This window comes from Cuculus canorus, chromosome 3 (assembly GCF_017976375.1).
Source record: "Cuculus canorus isolate bCucCan1 chromosome 3, bCucCan1.pri, whole genome shotgun sequence".
NCBI lineage: Eukaryota > Metazoa > Chordata > Aves > Cuculiformes > Cuculidae > Cuculus > Cuculus canorus.
The window spans coordinates 22,575,779-22,590,504 of NC_071403.1; the positions used below are offsets into that span (position 1 = coordinate 22,575,779).

Genomic DNA, 14,726 nt, shown 5'->3' on the forward strand with positions numbered 1-14,726 from the left:
TGCACCAAGCCTACAATGTCACTATCAGATGTCAGCAAAGTGATCTTCATGGTCTGAAAAGGGAGAGGGAGAAGTGAACCACTCCTGTGACCTGTGTGTCAGCTGCCCAGGTTCAGATACCTTTATCTGAGGTAGATGTGGATACTCCCTTTATCGCCAATTGAGAGAAAAGGGTACTTCTACACTATGATACGTACTATCCTAAGCACGCGGAGAAGGCTTGATGATCAAGCTCAGTAATGGACATCCACGTCCTAGGCATGTACATTTAGGTAAAGTAATTCCCACCCCAAGCAAATGCAGGCTGAAAACATACATTCCACACCGAAGAAATTAGAAGATAGAGCATAAACACAGCCACTGAAACAAACACATTCATTTGCCTGGTCTTAGGCATATTCTCAATACCAACAGAAGCAGTATGATTTCTTCCATGGTCCCTGAAACCAAAACCAGCTTTCTGCACACAATCTCATTTCACTTCCACAAAGATACTAGGAAAAGTCTACTCACATCATGCATGTCATCGTCACTTAAGGCCACCTGAGTAGATTTTATCCAGTGAAATGCAAATGCATCCCAAAGTTCAAAGAAAGCAGCAAGGTTGACCACAATGGCATGAGGAAGACAGTTGTAACTTCCTGGATCTGAGGTTTGGGGAAGACGGAAAGAAAGAAAGAAAGGAAGAGATTGAATATTCCAACCATATCACATAAGGGTCAATTTCTGATCACTAAATCCTCCCTATGGTAGGGGAAAAAAAAACATGCAAAGATCTAACAACTGAACTAATGGAAGTAGCTCTGCACAACTCTCTACTACCTCCATGCATTTAATATTAAAAAAAAAATGAAGGAAGCATTTGATCAATTGCTTCTACACAACAAGTTAACTTCATCATTAAATTTTTCCTCTTTATTTTAGGAGTAAAACACTATTTACATAAAACAATAGAAAAATTAGAACAAAAGTATACCTGAAGAACTTGGCTATTCTTACTAACCAAACACAAAAAGCCACTCTAATTTCTCTCCATAGTCACCCAATAGTTTAGATAATTAAGAGAGACGTTAAGAGAGTGAGTGACATTCACTCATTATTGAGCACATTCTGGATATAAATGCTGTACATGTAAGTTATACCTAATCTAAGAATAATGTGTTACATATCATATTAGTCCTCATCTTACTGCTTTACATTCACATAATCTTTCTTTGCACATACAGGACACACTATGTTTAAAGTACACATTTCATTAACAGTGCAAATTAACCATATTTCAAACTGACCATAGAACCAAAAGGAATGGGGAAAATCCACTCACCTTTACGGAAATCTAGAGACATTCTTAAGATACTATTTCTTGGCTTCTTGCTGGTAATCAAATTCTTCTCAGTGTAGCTTCTTTTTTCTCGGTCAAGAAATAATACTGCCCTGAATTTAAAATAAAAGTTGTCAGAAATTCAGTACCATTTTAAAGCCTCTCCCTTATGAGAGTGATGAATGACAAAGTGACATTTGATATTTCATTGTGCTATGAGACAAGTGCAGCATAACTAATTGCTTGAGTACTGTTTCTGTAGAAGCAAGCTTCACAATGAGTAGATTCCTGACTTTAGCAATCACCAGGAAGGAAAGAGCAGTGAGCTACTAAGCAGATGCAACACCACCACCTGTAGGGTATGCAAGCAGCTGCTTCCTTATACTGTGACTGCAAAACCCGCGTACATTTTGCTCTCCTTAATAAAAGCAGTTCAGATCCAGAAGCAGGGTAACTACTTAAGTTTCACGTCAACAATTTCACATGGCTATTTCTGCCTCTTCTATGCTTTATCCCACATTCTAGCTTGTCCTTGAACTCCAGCCTACACAGAACACCTGTGTAGGAAGCACTGCTCTCTACATTAAGTGATCTGTTTTAGTCTACATCTACAGAAAACAGAAGCAAAGAATTTAAATTCCTGTATGAAACCTCTGCCTGGTGTTTTACACCATCTATCAAAAATCTAAAAAACATACTGGGAAAATACAGGAAGTGTTTATACAGCACCGATTACAGTAATTGGGAAATCTTCACTAGCTGCTTTTGTAACTCACCGATTTGCTACAGACTTCAAAAGGATTAGAAGCTGATCTGCATGCTCCATTTCTGTATCAAAGTTCATCGAATTTCTAATGATATCCAAAAACTGCATATTCCATCTTGGGTCCAGAGGCATCACATGCTCATCTGGGAAAGCAGACAAGACCAGAGAGTACAGCAGTGAAAACATTTTTCAGTAAAAGACTTTCCTCGATCCCCCTGCCTATCCAAGACCATTAGGGAAAGAAAGAAAGAAAGGAAGCCTAAGAGGAAGAAGGAATCTTAAGCTCCCTTACTCCAGATATCCAAACAGAAAAGCATTGAGTTGACTGTAAGTTCCGTAAAAGACAATAGTGTAAGTAAAATTAAGTAGAGATCAAAGCACCCAAAAAGATAGCCTGGAAACTCAAGTCCAACTCTCTTTTCCTTCACAGTCCAGGCAAGATACCTAGGACCATCTATAAAGGATCCAATCTCTCTCATGCACCAAACAAGTTTGGAAAGGAAAACACAGGCCTGAGCTCCCCATAAAACACAGAGGAAAAATTATAGACCTCAACATAGGTTTCAGATAAGACGACACAATAAACGCTGGGAACAAAACAACATGCCTAAAATCACCCATTCAGAAAGGCAGTAGGTACATGCATCATTCTTAAGAGCTTAACTGTTAGATATAGGAATACATCTGGGTCATGGATACAGAGTCAGGATTCATAGTCACAGCACTCTTACCTAATTTGCATAGGATGAATGCATTTAATTGCCATATTTGCAGTTCTAGACAGCAAGGATGGCTTTGTTATTTCTTTGCAACAAAAGCAAACATATCCTAAGAACGGTTGCAGTGTGATCGGAGAATAACTAAAGGAAGAACCAATGTCTCGCCTAAATTTTTTCAGCAGTACCTGTCATAGTTGGCTGTAGCAACTTGATCATGTTACTGACACCAGATGAGAGGGAACTTGCATAGAAACTGCCAAGGGCCAAAGCACCTGCTTCCAGCTGAATCCGCACTGGATCTGTAGGTAAAGGGGAAAGAATATACGTGTAAACCACAGCATTTAGTACAAATAAATAAATATAACTTAACTGACCCAACACAAGCAGCCTGAATCTTATCTGTGCATGTACTCTACATGTGCTGGTTGCTCTTATTTTGCATTAGCTACAAAAGGTCTTAAAAGCAGTCAGAATATCATGGCCAAAGAAAGAAATCCAGGGAAGACTTCTAGTTAAACTGGTGGTACTCCATGTATGCTATTAAAAATGTGGTTTGTGAAAATCCTTAAGTTTATACATTCAAATCTTCCTCAGAATACCCCTCCCCAATTAAAAACAAAAAATCACCATATAAGAGCACACCTGTCATTAAAGTTCCCTGGCTTTCTAACCATTTTTATTTTAACACCAAATAAACAGAAGGCATTTTACTGTTTTTACTATCACTGTCATAAAAAACAGTGCAGGGAAAGGCACATCTGCTTACATAGACCAAGGAGTATAGAAAAACTAATTCAGAAGCAGTAGAATTTACATGCATGCTTGAATAATAAAAGGCAACATTTAGCCCAAAGTCTCCTGTTGTCCCTAACATGCACAACCCATTTTTACCTCTTTCCCTGGAGCCTCAATGCCCTTGTTTTAGTGTAGATAGTTGAGAACTTCCATATCTGATCATTTCAATGGTCTGGATGCTTTCACAAAAGACTTATGATTTGTGAAAATATGATAAGCACTTAGGCAAGAGAAAGTTAAAAAATTACCTACCAAGCACCTGTGGCAGACTTTTGGCTACAGAGTTAAGCCATTTAACTCTCAATGTCCAGTCTTGATTGGTTGCCTTCTCTATGAATAGTTTCACTGAAGCCTGGAGAACTTCCATTGTATCCATCCATTTTGCATCTATCTCAACAGCACTGAACGTGAGACTCTCAGGATTAGTGGACTGCATGATTTTTCTAAGATCTTGCAGAGTCAGTGGTAGCGTCCTGAAACAAAGATGTATCCAGCAATCAAGGAACTGCCAGTTTCAGGAAAGAGTATATTTGGCAAGCCAAGCATCAGCACACAACCATTTTTAGGCAAGAAAGTGACAATGGAATAATCTCTCCTCTTTTCTTTATTTAGCTTTAAAGCCAGTTTCCGACTTCCAATTTATTGCCAGGGTCTACTATAAGGAATTCACTACTGCCAAAAATTTCATGTAGTGCCAGAAGTGAATATGAACAGCATTCTACTGAGAATTTTTAATTGATTTGTGCACCAGAAGGTTATGTAAAGGTAAGCTGAAAAAGACAAAGATAAGAGAGAAGCACCGCTGATACAAAAACCTCCAGTACAAGGAGAAAATTAAGTTTTTTCACCTGAAGCAACTACACCTAAAGTAATTGATGATTAATTTACATGCAAGCAGGAAGTACAGAGGATCATTAGTATATTTGAAACTAATTACTTAGGGTTTTTTAAGCCCAGGAGGAAAGTGAAGGATGAGGTTTTTGGGGCTGTTATAACCTTGTAAAACCAGTGTTTACATTCACATTTTCTGCTAAATGCCTACTCCTAACTCAACTCAAAATAGGTCAAAGGTACTTACTGAGCTTGAACATGGTGAAGAATTTTGGACAAAAGAATAAATCAGTAAATAACTAAACTTGCATTTGTAATGGTTGCACGGAAAAGTTATAGGAACCTCAGAATGATGACCACAGACTCCACCCACACAATTTGCTCAAGACTAAGTCTTGCAGAAAACAATGACATGCCACCACTACTTCACACATACCTCGTTTCTTACACATTCATTCAACAGAAAGTGGATTTTGCCTACCTGTAGTTTTTAAGGTTTAGTCTATTCAGACAATACATCAGGACTTGTGCATCGCTCTTGACTGTTGAAAGAAGCGAGTCTTCAGCTGCAAACAGACCTGTAGGCAGAGAGTCCGGCCACAATCCCACTGCTAGCAAGGAGTCACCCCAAGTTTCATGGGAAGCCAGAGATGAAGCATGCTTTGTAACCAATTCTAACACAAGCTACAACAAACAACCAAAAAGCAGCTTAAAATCATATTCCAACATGTACACAAGTACAATAGCTCAGGGAACTCTTTAACTACATGTACTTATTATGAAATTATTATAAACCAAATGTTCTACAAACATCATACAACCTATAAAATAAAAGTACCGAAACATTCCAACCGTAACTGAAATAACATACTACAGAGTTTCAGGAAGTGAACATCGCTATCTCCAGGTGACAGTGGGCACAGCAATCTACAGGACGTCTGACAAACCATGTTTATTCCCTGGGGAATATCTCAATAAATACATTCCAGATTGACAGTCTTCATGCAACTCTCACTCATCTGACCTCTGTCTCCAGCAGCATGCCATCAGGCTGACAACACTTGTCATGAAAAGACAGGTGACAGCTGAAATTTACTGCACATCACCATTCTATACTTAAAAACAACTTCTGGAGCTTCAACTGATCCAGAGCATATTACACACACAACTGTACTGCTTACACTGGAATAAAAAAAGGCTCAGAATATAAAGATACAGAACATATAGAATCATAGAATAGTTAGGGTTGGAAGGGAATTAAAAGTTAGTTTAGTTCTACTCCCCCTGCCACGGGCAGGGACATCCCACCAAACCATGCTGCCCAAGGCCTCATCCAACCTGGAATATCCCAATACCACGCAACCCCTTGTCTTCACCACCTGACAGATGCCCGAGAGGATGTTTAAAATTGTGTGGGTCATCTCTTCAAGAGTATAATTTTCATCAACTCCTTGCTAAGGCACTGAGGAAACAGAGGATCCCTTCCAACCCAAACCATTCTTTGACACTCTATTTTTCATATATATAGATGATGTAAGAAAAGCTTTCAAAACCAGGTTGTTTACCTTTTGGTTAATCTGCAGTTGTTGTGAGCGGCCATAAACTTCCCAACAGGCCCTGTAAAAAGACTTTTCTAATCCATGGCCTCTTTGTATGTGCTGCACAATCAACACAGCAGCCTGAAGCAAAGGTGACAAAGACGAGACAGAACCTGAAAGATTCACAGCATTTAGGGTGATATGAATGTTTAGTAATTGTCAGCCCTTTAACCCTCTTGAGAACAAACATCACTTAAAAGAACCACAAAACAACCTTATTATACTTTTATGCCTTATTATTAGGACACAACAATAAAATAACCAAGTTGAATATTAAAGAGTCAGTCCAAATATATGTTGTGAGCCCAAGTTGTTAAGAAACACTGAACAGACTTTTCTTACCTGCTATTGCTGCCTTGGTTTCTGAATGCACAGCCAGAAGTGCATCACAGATGCTATCTCCCACTAAACCCAAACCATTCAGAAGCAGCTTCAAATCCAGACTGTCCAGTACATGTCCATCATTCTCCCCAGGAATGTAAATTTCAATCCCACGATTCCTCATGGCTCTGGATATTTCCCCATGAACAGGATCCATGGAAAGGAAAAGCCTGTTGGATATTAGAATAAAATGGTTTAGTGGGAAGACCTATAGCACTCATCTAGTCCAACCACCAAAACATAAGATGTAACTTATGGTTTATCACTCTGGAATCAACGAATCTGCTCTTCCATAAATTAAGTTAACCTTCATAAAAATGGGGACACTGATATCTAGAAAGCCAGAGATATCTACCGAATTCAAATTATATAAAGTTATGAAAAGTTACACTTCAAAATCAGCCACAGATATATTGCATTATTTTTAACTCTGCTATATCTGAGCTATGCTTATTTTATAATTTGTCTACTTACAAAAAAAGTGACGCCTCTGAGCTATAAAGATGACTTTTAGAAGTCTTAGCACAGCTTCAGATAAATCTGCACTATTTAAGAAACGAAGTATAGAACACCCATGTAGTTAATACTATCAGTAGGCATCTCTTAAAAGCAAGGACAAAAAAACAAAACCACAAAACTTCCAAGATACAATGCAACAAATACAAGTTTCTGAAGAGTCAAAGATTTTGTTTCCAAGTAAGAGGAACCAGAGCATATCTGTTTTAATACTCTTTTCGTGAATTTATAAAAGGTAGGAATTGTATAAATACTCTGTATGTTCTCTTCCCATCACCCCCAAAAACTACTTCATGACTGAAAAAACAGACTGTTTTGGTTTTTTTTTTTTTTTAAGTTGTGTCACTGTAGGAAACTCAAATTCATGGATGAAATGGAAAAAAGCCAGTAAGACAATGATCACGTTCATATTCCAGCTTTCATTACCAATGTCTCTGAACACTTCATCACCTTCAACACGTATATCTTCAATTCCATTACAGTGAGATAGAGAAACGCTGAAATCTTCTATGAGAAAAAACCTCTCAAGCTCTCTATCACACAGTGTAATTTTCTTCTTTGCCAGACAGACAATGTCACTACAGCATATGGAAAACTGAACAGCATTCAAAACCAAAAAGACTGGCTCACAGCTGATATTTTTTCCTAAACCTGCTATTTGGTGTAGGGGAAAAAAAAAAGGCAGAAAAGCAAAGCACCTGAAGTTTGGATGAGGAGCTATTGTAGGAATTGTGCCATCTATCACACCTCTCTCACTCATGGTAAGAACACCTCCTGGTTCAAGTAAAGCATTCAAGCGGTCCAGCACAGAAGGGCTATATTCAAAAGAAATATATATGGTTATAGAAAGGTAACAATTTGATCTCCTTCTGATCCCAAATCAAAATGGTACCAGTCTAAAGCAAAAAGCCAAACAGGTAATTACATCACAAGGTAACAGGAAAATTATCAACTAGTCAGCTGTCTAAGGCAAAAAGACACTCCCAGAACAAATGCAAAATTTTCAGTTGTGAAGCATACAGTGAAAGGCAAATTAGGAAGGTTAAAAGATTTATTCAGGCCACTAAAATCTCTTACTTGCAGAAGTTAACATTGTCCATCAACAGCCAGTCTCCAGACTGCAGGGCCTGAACCAACATCCCATCCACCCACTCAAAAGTGCCATGGCTATTACGGTCAGCAGCCTGGGTCTGTTGCAGCTTGAAACGCCGGAACTCTTCTACCACGTGAGCAAACTCTGAAAGAAAGTGTATCTTACATCAAGACTTACAATACTCTGGCAGTTTCCTGTTCCGTTCAAGAAAAATTGTAGCTATTTTGCTCATAAACATATATGCTTCCTACTCCTCAGGGGAATGTAACAGCAGAGGCTCCAACTCCTCACATAACCTCCCATGGGTAAAATCCATGAAGACAGAGGAGGTTTGTAAGTACAGAGAAATATAAAGCAAACTGATATTTTTCTCTATCTTCTTCCCCATTAGACAACACTTGATGGATATTTCCCATATTTTAGTCAATGATTTAAAAAAAAAAACCCACAACCCCTACAGTATTATGCTGACATTTGTAGAGCTCAGCCAACGAGTACGTCAGAAAACAAATACAAGAAAATAATATCCAAATTCCATTTCTTAGGAATACAAGACAAGACTTGTACTGCATCATACACTGAATAGTTCAGTACAGGAGAATTTCAGTGTGGATTATTGATTGCTACCAGGTGTTAAGTACACAAAAAAATAAATCTAAAGAACCATCTCCAAAGTAACTTTTTCAGAAGCTTGGCCATTATATAAGAAGTATGAAGCATCAGTATTCATTGCAAACAACCTACAAAAAAGCTTCAAGTTTTCTCGAGCTTTCACTGCAGATTTATATAATTCTCTTATTTATTTTCAGAGGAACATACAGTTATTTCAAATCACCCGCCATACATACCTGCCTTTGAGTAAGAATTTATTTTGTTGTTTAGTCGCTGGATAAGTACAAGTATTCCCTCCAGTTTGCTCACTAATTCAGCTGTAACACTTCTACCTCCATCACCCAGAGATCTGGGTTTGTAATTCAGGATGAAATTGCTCCAAGCACGCAGCACAATTTCAGCATCATCTGCACAAATTTCTGTCAGGAGAAGACTGTCCCTTACTAGTGTGTTCACGGCATGCTCCACTTTTTCCAACAGGCGCTGCCATGGCCTATTGATATCAACCTGCAAACATGCCGTTGTGGAGTTAGTTCATCTGGAAGACTGTGGTGCCTAAGGCTAACACTTGGTGCTTAAACACTATGATCACAGTGAACTTGCCACTGTTAGGTAGGAAAGAGAAATACTGCCATGTTACCAAAACAATATTTACCTGTTCAAATCCACCTAGAAGTTCAGTTGTATCCATTGCACTGTTCATTGCCATGATTTTTAGCTGATGGCCAGTCAGATGGGCCAGCAGCTCCACAAGGCTGGTTTTGCCGACAGCTGCTGGGCCCACCAGGATTACCATCCAGCTCATGTGCACACATTTCATTATGGACTCAAGGGACTGAAGTGAATGATGCAGAAGTGAGAGACTTCTGCCAGGACGAGGAATATAGTTGCCACGGGAAAGAACCGAATAACCGATCTGGAAGGCATGAGACACACATGGGTGAGTAATCAAAGAGGCAAATGGAAGCTCAGCTGCACAAGCTGCATCCTCCTCTCTCCACTCAAAAAACATGAGTGGAGCTTACCTGAACGTTATATGGAGTGATGTGAAACTCCCTGGTTCCTGTATACACGTCAGCTTCCTGGCCAAAAACATCTCTAAATATAGATATAACCTGAAACAGTTGAAAAAGCAAAAAACAGACTTATCAATCTTAAGTTAACCATTGTTTTAAAGATGTACTGCTGAAGTAGGGTTCCCTCTCAGCTTTATGGGCACACGATAGTAACCAACACAGCTTAATCAGAAGTGTCATTTCATTCAAAGTGCAGCAAGTATGAGCTGCTCACAGCATCCCCTTCATTAACCACATTTTATTGTGACTTGAAATACCTGAAGTAATGCTTCTCTTTAACAAAATACTGTGAAGGAAATTACTCCTAAATAGGCTCTTTGATAACACAAAAATATAGTAACACTACAGGAAGGAGAAAATAAACCGGTAAGAAAAATTTCCGGTGGCACTCAATAAGTAACTTCAGTCTTACAATCTGACTTTTAGTTTAATACCATTTAAATGTCCTCAAATGAAACAAAAGCCAATGATTTCTAGCCAAGAGAGGGCTAAGTAGGTGGCAAAGGGGGAATATAACTACTACAGCGAGTACTTTTTATCAGAAGAAACTTAAGCAGCAAGTTTAACAGAATGAAGGGAGCAACACAGATGAAAGAAGCAACGCATAAGTAAAAGTCAATAAAAGAAATCCAAGCCAAAACAATCTAAAAATGCTGTCAGGGAAGGACAGGATTATGGGACGTGATTTTTACTTACTGTACTGACACAAGTGCTTTTAACTATCACTTTAAGAAATGGCTTGCATCTCAGTTCTATTTCTTTTCTCTGTTCCTTATCTTCTCTTTCCTCACAAATATGCATACAAGTCACAAAACTTATAGAAGAACACTATTATTTAACACAGAATCAAACAAGAATATAGTGTCTTGCTCTTTTAAGTCCTTCGTCATTCTACCTGCCTTTCTTTATACCAGCTTTCTGCTTTTATACTAATAGCCAATTAAATTGATATTTTAAAAGGACAAGGGGAGCAGTTATATAACTACAAACCCCAAAACCAAACTACTTTTCCTTTGTAAGGGGTAATGCCTATGACTGAACTGCAAGGCATCTTCAAAATTTACACTTGGGTTTCTAGAACTCTTCCTGACAATCTGAAGAGTGAGGAACAACTCACCTTTTCTTTGTCCTCCCTGGTTCTCATTCTTTCTCCATACACCAAAAATGCATGCTGGCCTGGATTATAACATCCTGGTGACTGGTCAACAAGCATAAGCTGGCACCAACGGAAAAGATCACGTAAGTTGAACTCCCAAGGTCCTCCTTTCTGTCCCCACTTTTTTTCAGTCATTACTTCTTTCTCAATCTGGAAAAGGTACAAGTTAAAAAAAACCAAAAGTTTTTTATTCCGCCCACGTGCTAGTACTTTTAAAAATAAATTCAACTGAAATTCTGCCTTTGGCAATACTTACAGGACAGAACAATAGAAAGAGCAAGCTGTATGCACTCTTTTGAAGATGTCAGGAACTAAAACTTAATTTATTTCGTCTCTACTAATTCTCTAACACTCAGCTATATTTTTATTTTTGCTCTTGCACTCTGTAAGTGAGTAATCAATAAGATGCTGCCACAAAAGATCCAAGGCCACAGAATATTACTTTCTTTTAATATTACTACACTTAGGTTCACAAGACAAAGATTAAAGACAGTTTCAGAAGCATTATCGTAAACAGAATTCTTACTGAAAATTGTATATCATTCACTTCGTGTAAAATGGCAGCATCCAAGCCACAAGAGCTTGTAAGTAGGCACCTTGTAATTGATGCTTGTTGAAAACCTTTTATATTAGCATACTTTTATATCCCAGCATCTCTGAACCCCTTGCCATAAACAAATCCTATCAGGAAAGATTTTCCTGTTATTAATCTCTCAGTGTTCCAGAAGAATGCCACATAACCTTAAAGCTTCTGTTTCTGTAAATGTCAGGTGCTGCTTTCACTAAGAGCATCCCATAATAAAGTGTAGGTTAAAAATTCAGACCATAAACATAACTACACATTTCAGTTCCTGTCAAGACACAGCTCGTTGTTTGTGCTTTGAGAATAATCCATATGTGTGGAAAAACATTTTCTCAACCAAATTTACCAAGCTACCAAACCATAATTGTTTTCACCTTGTACAGAAATGTCTTTTTATATATATGATTTATCTTCTGTGCAAAATAATGCCTCTTCAGTTATCAACCAAGTATCTGATTGTAATAGTACAAGGATTCAGGTGGGTTTCAGTGGTGTTCCTAGCTCTCTTCTGCATATACTTCCATTCCTCTTTTCACCCAAGCACTTCTCTATAAAAATGCTGGGAAGTTGAACATGAATCTTTTAAATCTTAATGCACTCTGCCTACTTCTACATGAAAGATATTAAAATACATACTTACCTTGTTATTGAAAGCAACCATTTTGGCAATAATATTTTTATCAATAGCAGGAAACAGCGTATTCCCAATAAACTCCATATCTTCTGCTAACAGCTGGTCAACATACACCTGTAGAATCAAGAGCATGCTGAGTGTTGATACCATCAGAAAACTGCAAGGATCCTGACATAGTGTAAACCATATGAATACGCTTGCCTGTGTAAATCTATTAAGAAAGGACCTGGGCAGACCCTTTCTTCCACCTCCTTGTCTGTATGGATTCTGGCATCCAAAAATCTTAGTCGTCTTGTGCTGTACATGAAAATTCATTCCCAATTCTGGAACATAAATCTCTGCTCTGTGGTCAAAACATGCGTTTAGCCCCTCTAATACAGACTGAGAAGCCAGATTCAACTGAGGAAAGAAATAAGGATACAACATTAATGCTCCATAAAACCCATTTGCATAATCTATAGTTTAACAGTTTGGGGGTAGACAGAAGATAAAATCCGATTTTTTTGCTCTTCTAGCACTGTCATATGACATTACCTCCAGCCATATTGTAATTACACTGAAACAACAAAACTATAACACTTCCTTATACGCACTTGCTAATTGTACTGTGTTTTCACCATGAGAAAGAAAATCTCCATTGTAAAATCTGCACGTTCAAGATGTTTCTTCTGAACTCACGTTCATACATTTGTGACATTGCTTGCTTGTTTTTTAAGTGAAGGCAGTCTGGGTTATTTAAATATAATGGTTGTTTAAAGAGGTATTCTTTACAATAAAAGAAAAGGTATACGAACAGCTACAGAATTTAATTTTTCACTGTGCAATAATTAGAATTCACATTGCCAAGAGGTGAGCTCTATGCATGCATTTGCTTGAAGGCACTTGCTGCATGGTACACAAACAAACCTGTGGTGGCAGGTCAGTACCCAACACAGTGCACGCATCCCAGCAAAACACCTTCATTTCAGTAAAATTATATCCATGTAAGCGCATGTATATCAAAACTTCTGTTGACACTCTTATCAAAGAATTTAAAACGTAAATCAAATCCATCTTTTGTTATCTGAAATAATTTAAGCTGAGATTCTAATCCACATTCTCTTGTCCAAAAGCAATCTAGTCAAAGACAGTCTTTTACAGTTCCACTACAGAAGGCCGATGGGCAGAGGAACTTAGTAAAGGGAGATTAATTTTCTCTGAAGCAGAACAATCACTTTCAATGTCACACTAGATGCTCATAACTAGAAGTACGATAAATTTATGTCAGTTACCAGCCCTCATATTTATCTTACACATCAAATTGCCACTTTTGCTCTTCCCCAACATTCTATTTTATTTGTGCCCTAAACTTCAATTTACCTCATCTAATACAATCCAGTGTCCAGCTTTTAATGCTGCAAGTAGTGGTCCATCACGCCAGGCAAATTCTCCTCCCTTCCCACCTTCAACAGGCAAGTCTGTCCCAAACAAGTCTGTCACATCCTTTGAGAGTAGAGAACAGGGTGCAAGGAAAATAATAAAACCACAAAAGTTCATAAACAGCTTTTGCTAACTTTACTTCACATTTTCTTTCCTTTTAAATGCCTACATTATAGCTGCATGTAAAACATTCCAGTAACTGTAAGATACCAAAAGCTTTTCCATGGTAGGATTCCAGTGACCAGCTACTACATTTAACAATAAAAAAATTAAAAAGGAACAGTAAAGTTAAAAAGCCTTAGAGGTGTTTTCAACTAACTTTGCAGAAGCCAAGAACAACCCAGCAGACAGAAATAAGCATGCCTTCCTGGATTTTTCTGTTCTTTTCAAGTGAATTGGCACTTGCTCACAGCAGCTCACTGCTCAATTGGCATCTCAGAAACAGTGCCAAAATTAAAAAGAACCACACTAAGTTAAACAAAACCTCCCATCTGCCATAAACACTAAGTTACAAAGATAATATTTTAAACCTACTGTTTGCTCAGACAGGTTGATTCGAACAAGACAGTTTCCCGAGGCCTTTGCCAGGGCAGCAACCAGACTGGTCTTGCCCACGCCTGGTGATCCCTCCAACAAAATAGGTTTATTAAGCTGCAGGGCTCTTAATAGTCTCTGTGCATTCACTGCTGTAGTCCCAGCATTCAGAGCATAATCTGTAATACTGTTCCTCTGAAGAACAGGGCCTAAAACAAAGGAAAGGTAAATCAGAATACAATTAAAACAGAATGTTTATGCTGGAGCTGCTGACAGTATGCAGAATCATTCTATTAATTGCTGATCTCATTACTGCAGGCAATGGAGACCAAGCTTGCAGCCTGTTCCCAAAGATCATAAAATCCTATGGTTGGAAAAGACCTCAGGGATCACCTACTCCAATCATACCTGTCCACTACTAAACCATGTTCCCAAGCACATCATCTACCTGACTTTTAAACACCTCCAGGGATGGGGACTCAACCACTTCCCTAGGCAGCCTCTGCCAGTGTGCTTGATAACCCTTTCTGTGAAGAATTTTTTCCTAATGTCCAATCTAAACGGCCCCTGACACAGCTTCAGGCGATTCCCTCTTGTCCTATCACCTACAACTAGGGAGAAGAGATCAACAACCACCTCTCTGCAACCTCCTTTTCAGGCAGGTATAGAGAGCAATAAGGTCTCTCCTCAGC

General features: G+C 38.4%; 1 protein-coding gene across 2 annotated transcripts in view; it reads right to left on the reverse strand.

Moving 5' to 3' along the window:
- The window catches only part of LOC104068234 (LYR motif-containing protein 2), a 109,313-nt gene that overhangs the window by 53,413 nt on the left and 41,174 nt on the right, over positions 1–14,726 (reverse strand). For both annotated transcript variants that reach the window (XM_054061537.1, XM_054061538.1), the window contains 18 exons: positions 14,035–14,243; positions 13,441–13,563; positions 12,283–12,480; positions 12,088–12,195; positions 10,826–11,014; positions 9,658–9,747; positions 9,288–9,548; positions 8,869–9,139; positions 8,005–8,164; positions 7,626–7,742; positions 6,373–6,581; positions 5,998–6,143; positions 4,914–5,116; positions 3,854–4,074; positions 2,992–3,105; positions 2,098–2,230; positions 1,325–1,434; positions 514–647 (listed from right to left, as the gene is read on the reverse strand). In XM_054061537.1, coding sequence (XP_053917512.1) covers positions 514–647; positions 1,325–1,434; positions 2,098–2,230; positions 2,992–3,105; positions 3,854–4,074; positions 4,914–5,116; positions 5,998–6,143; positions 6,373–6,581; positions 7,626–7,742; positions 8,005–8,164; positions 8,869–9,139; positions 9,288–9,548; positions 9,658–9,747; positions 10,826–11,014; positions 12,088–12,195; positions 12,283–12,480; positions 13,441–13,563; positions 14,035–14,243 — 2,996 coding nt within the window. The remainder of the gene's footprint in view (positions 1–513; positions 648–1,324; positions 1,435–2,097; positions 2,231–2,991; positions 3,106–3,853; positions 4,075–4,913; positions 5,117–5,997; positions 6,144–6,372; positions 6,582–7,625; positions 7,743–8,004; positions 8,165–8,868; positions 9,140–9,287; positions 9,549–9,657; positions 9,748–10,825; positions 11,015–12,087; positions 12,196–12,282; positions 12,481–13,440; positions 13,564–14,034; positions 14,244–14,726) is intronic.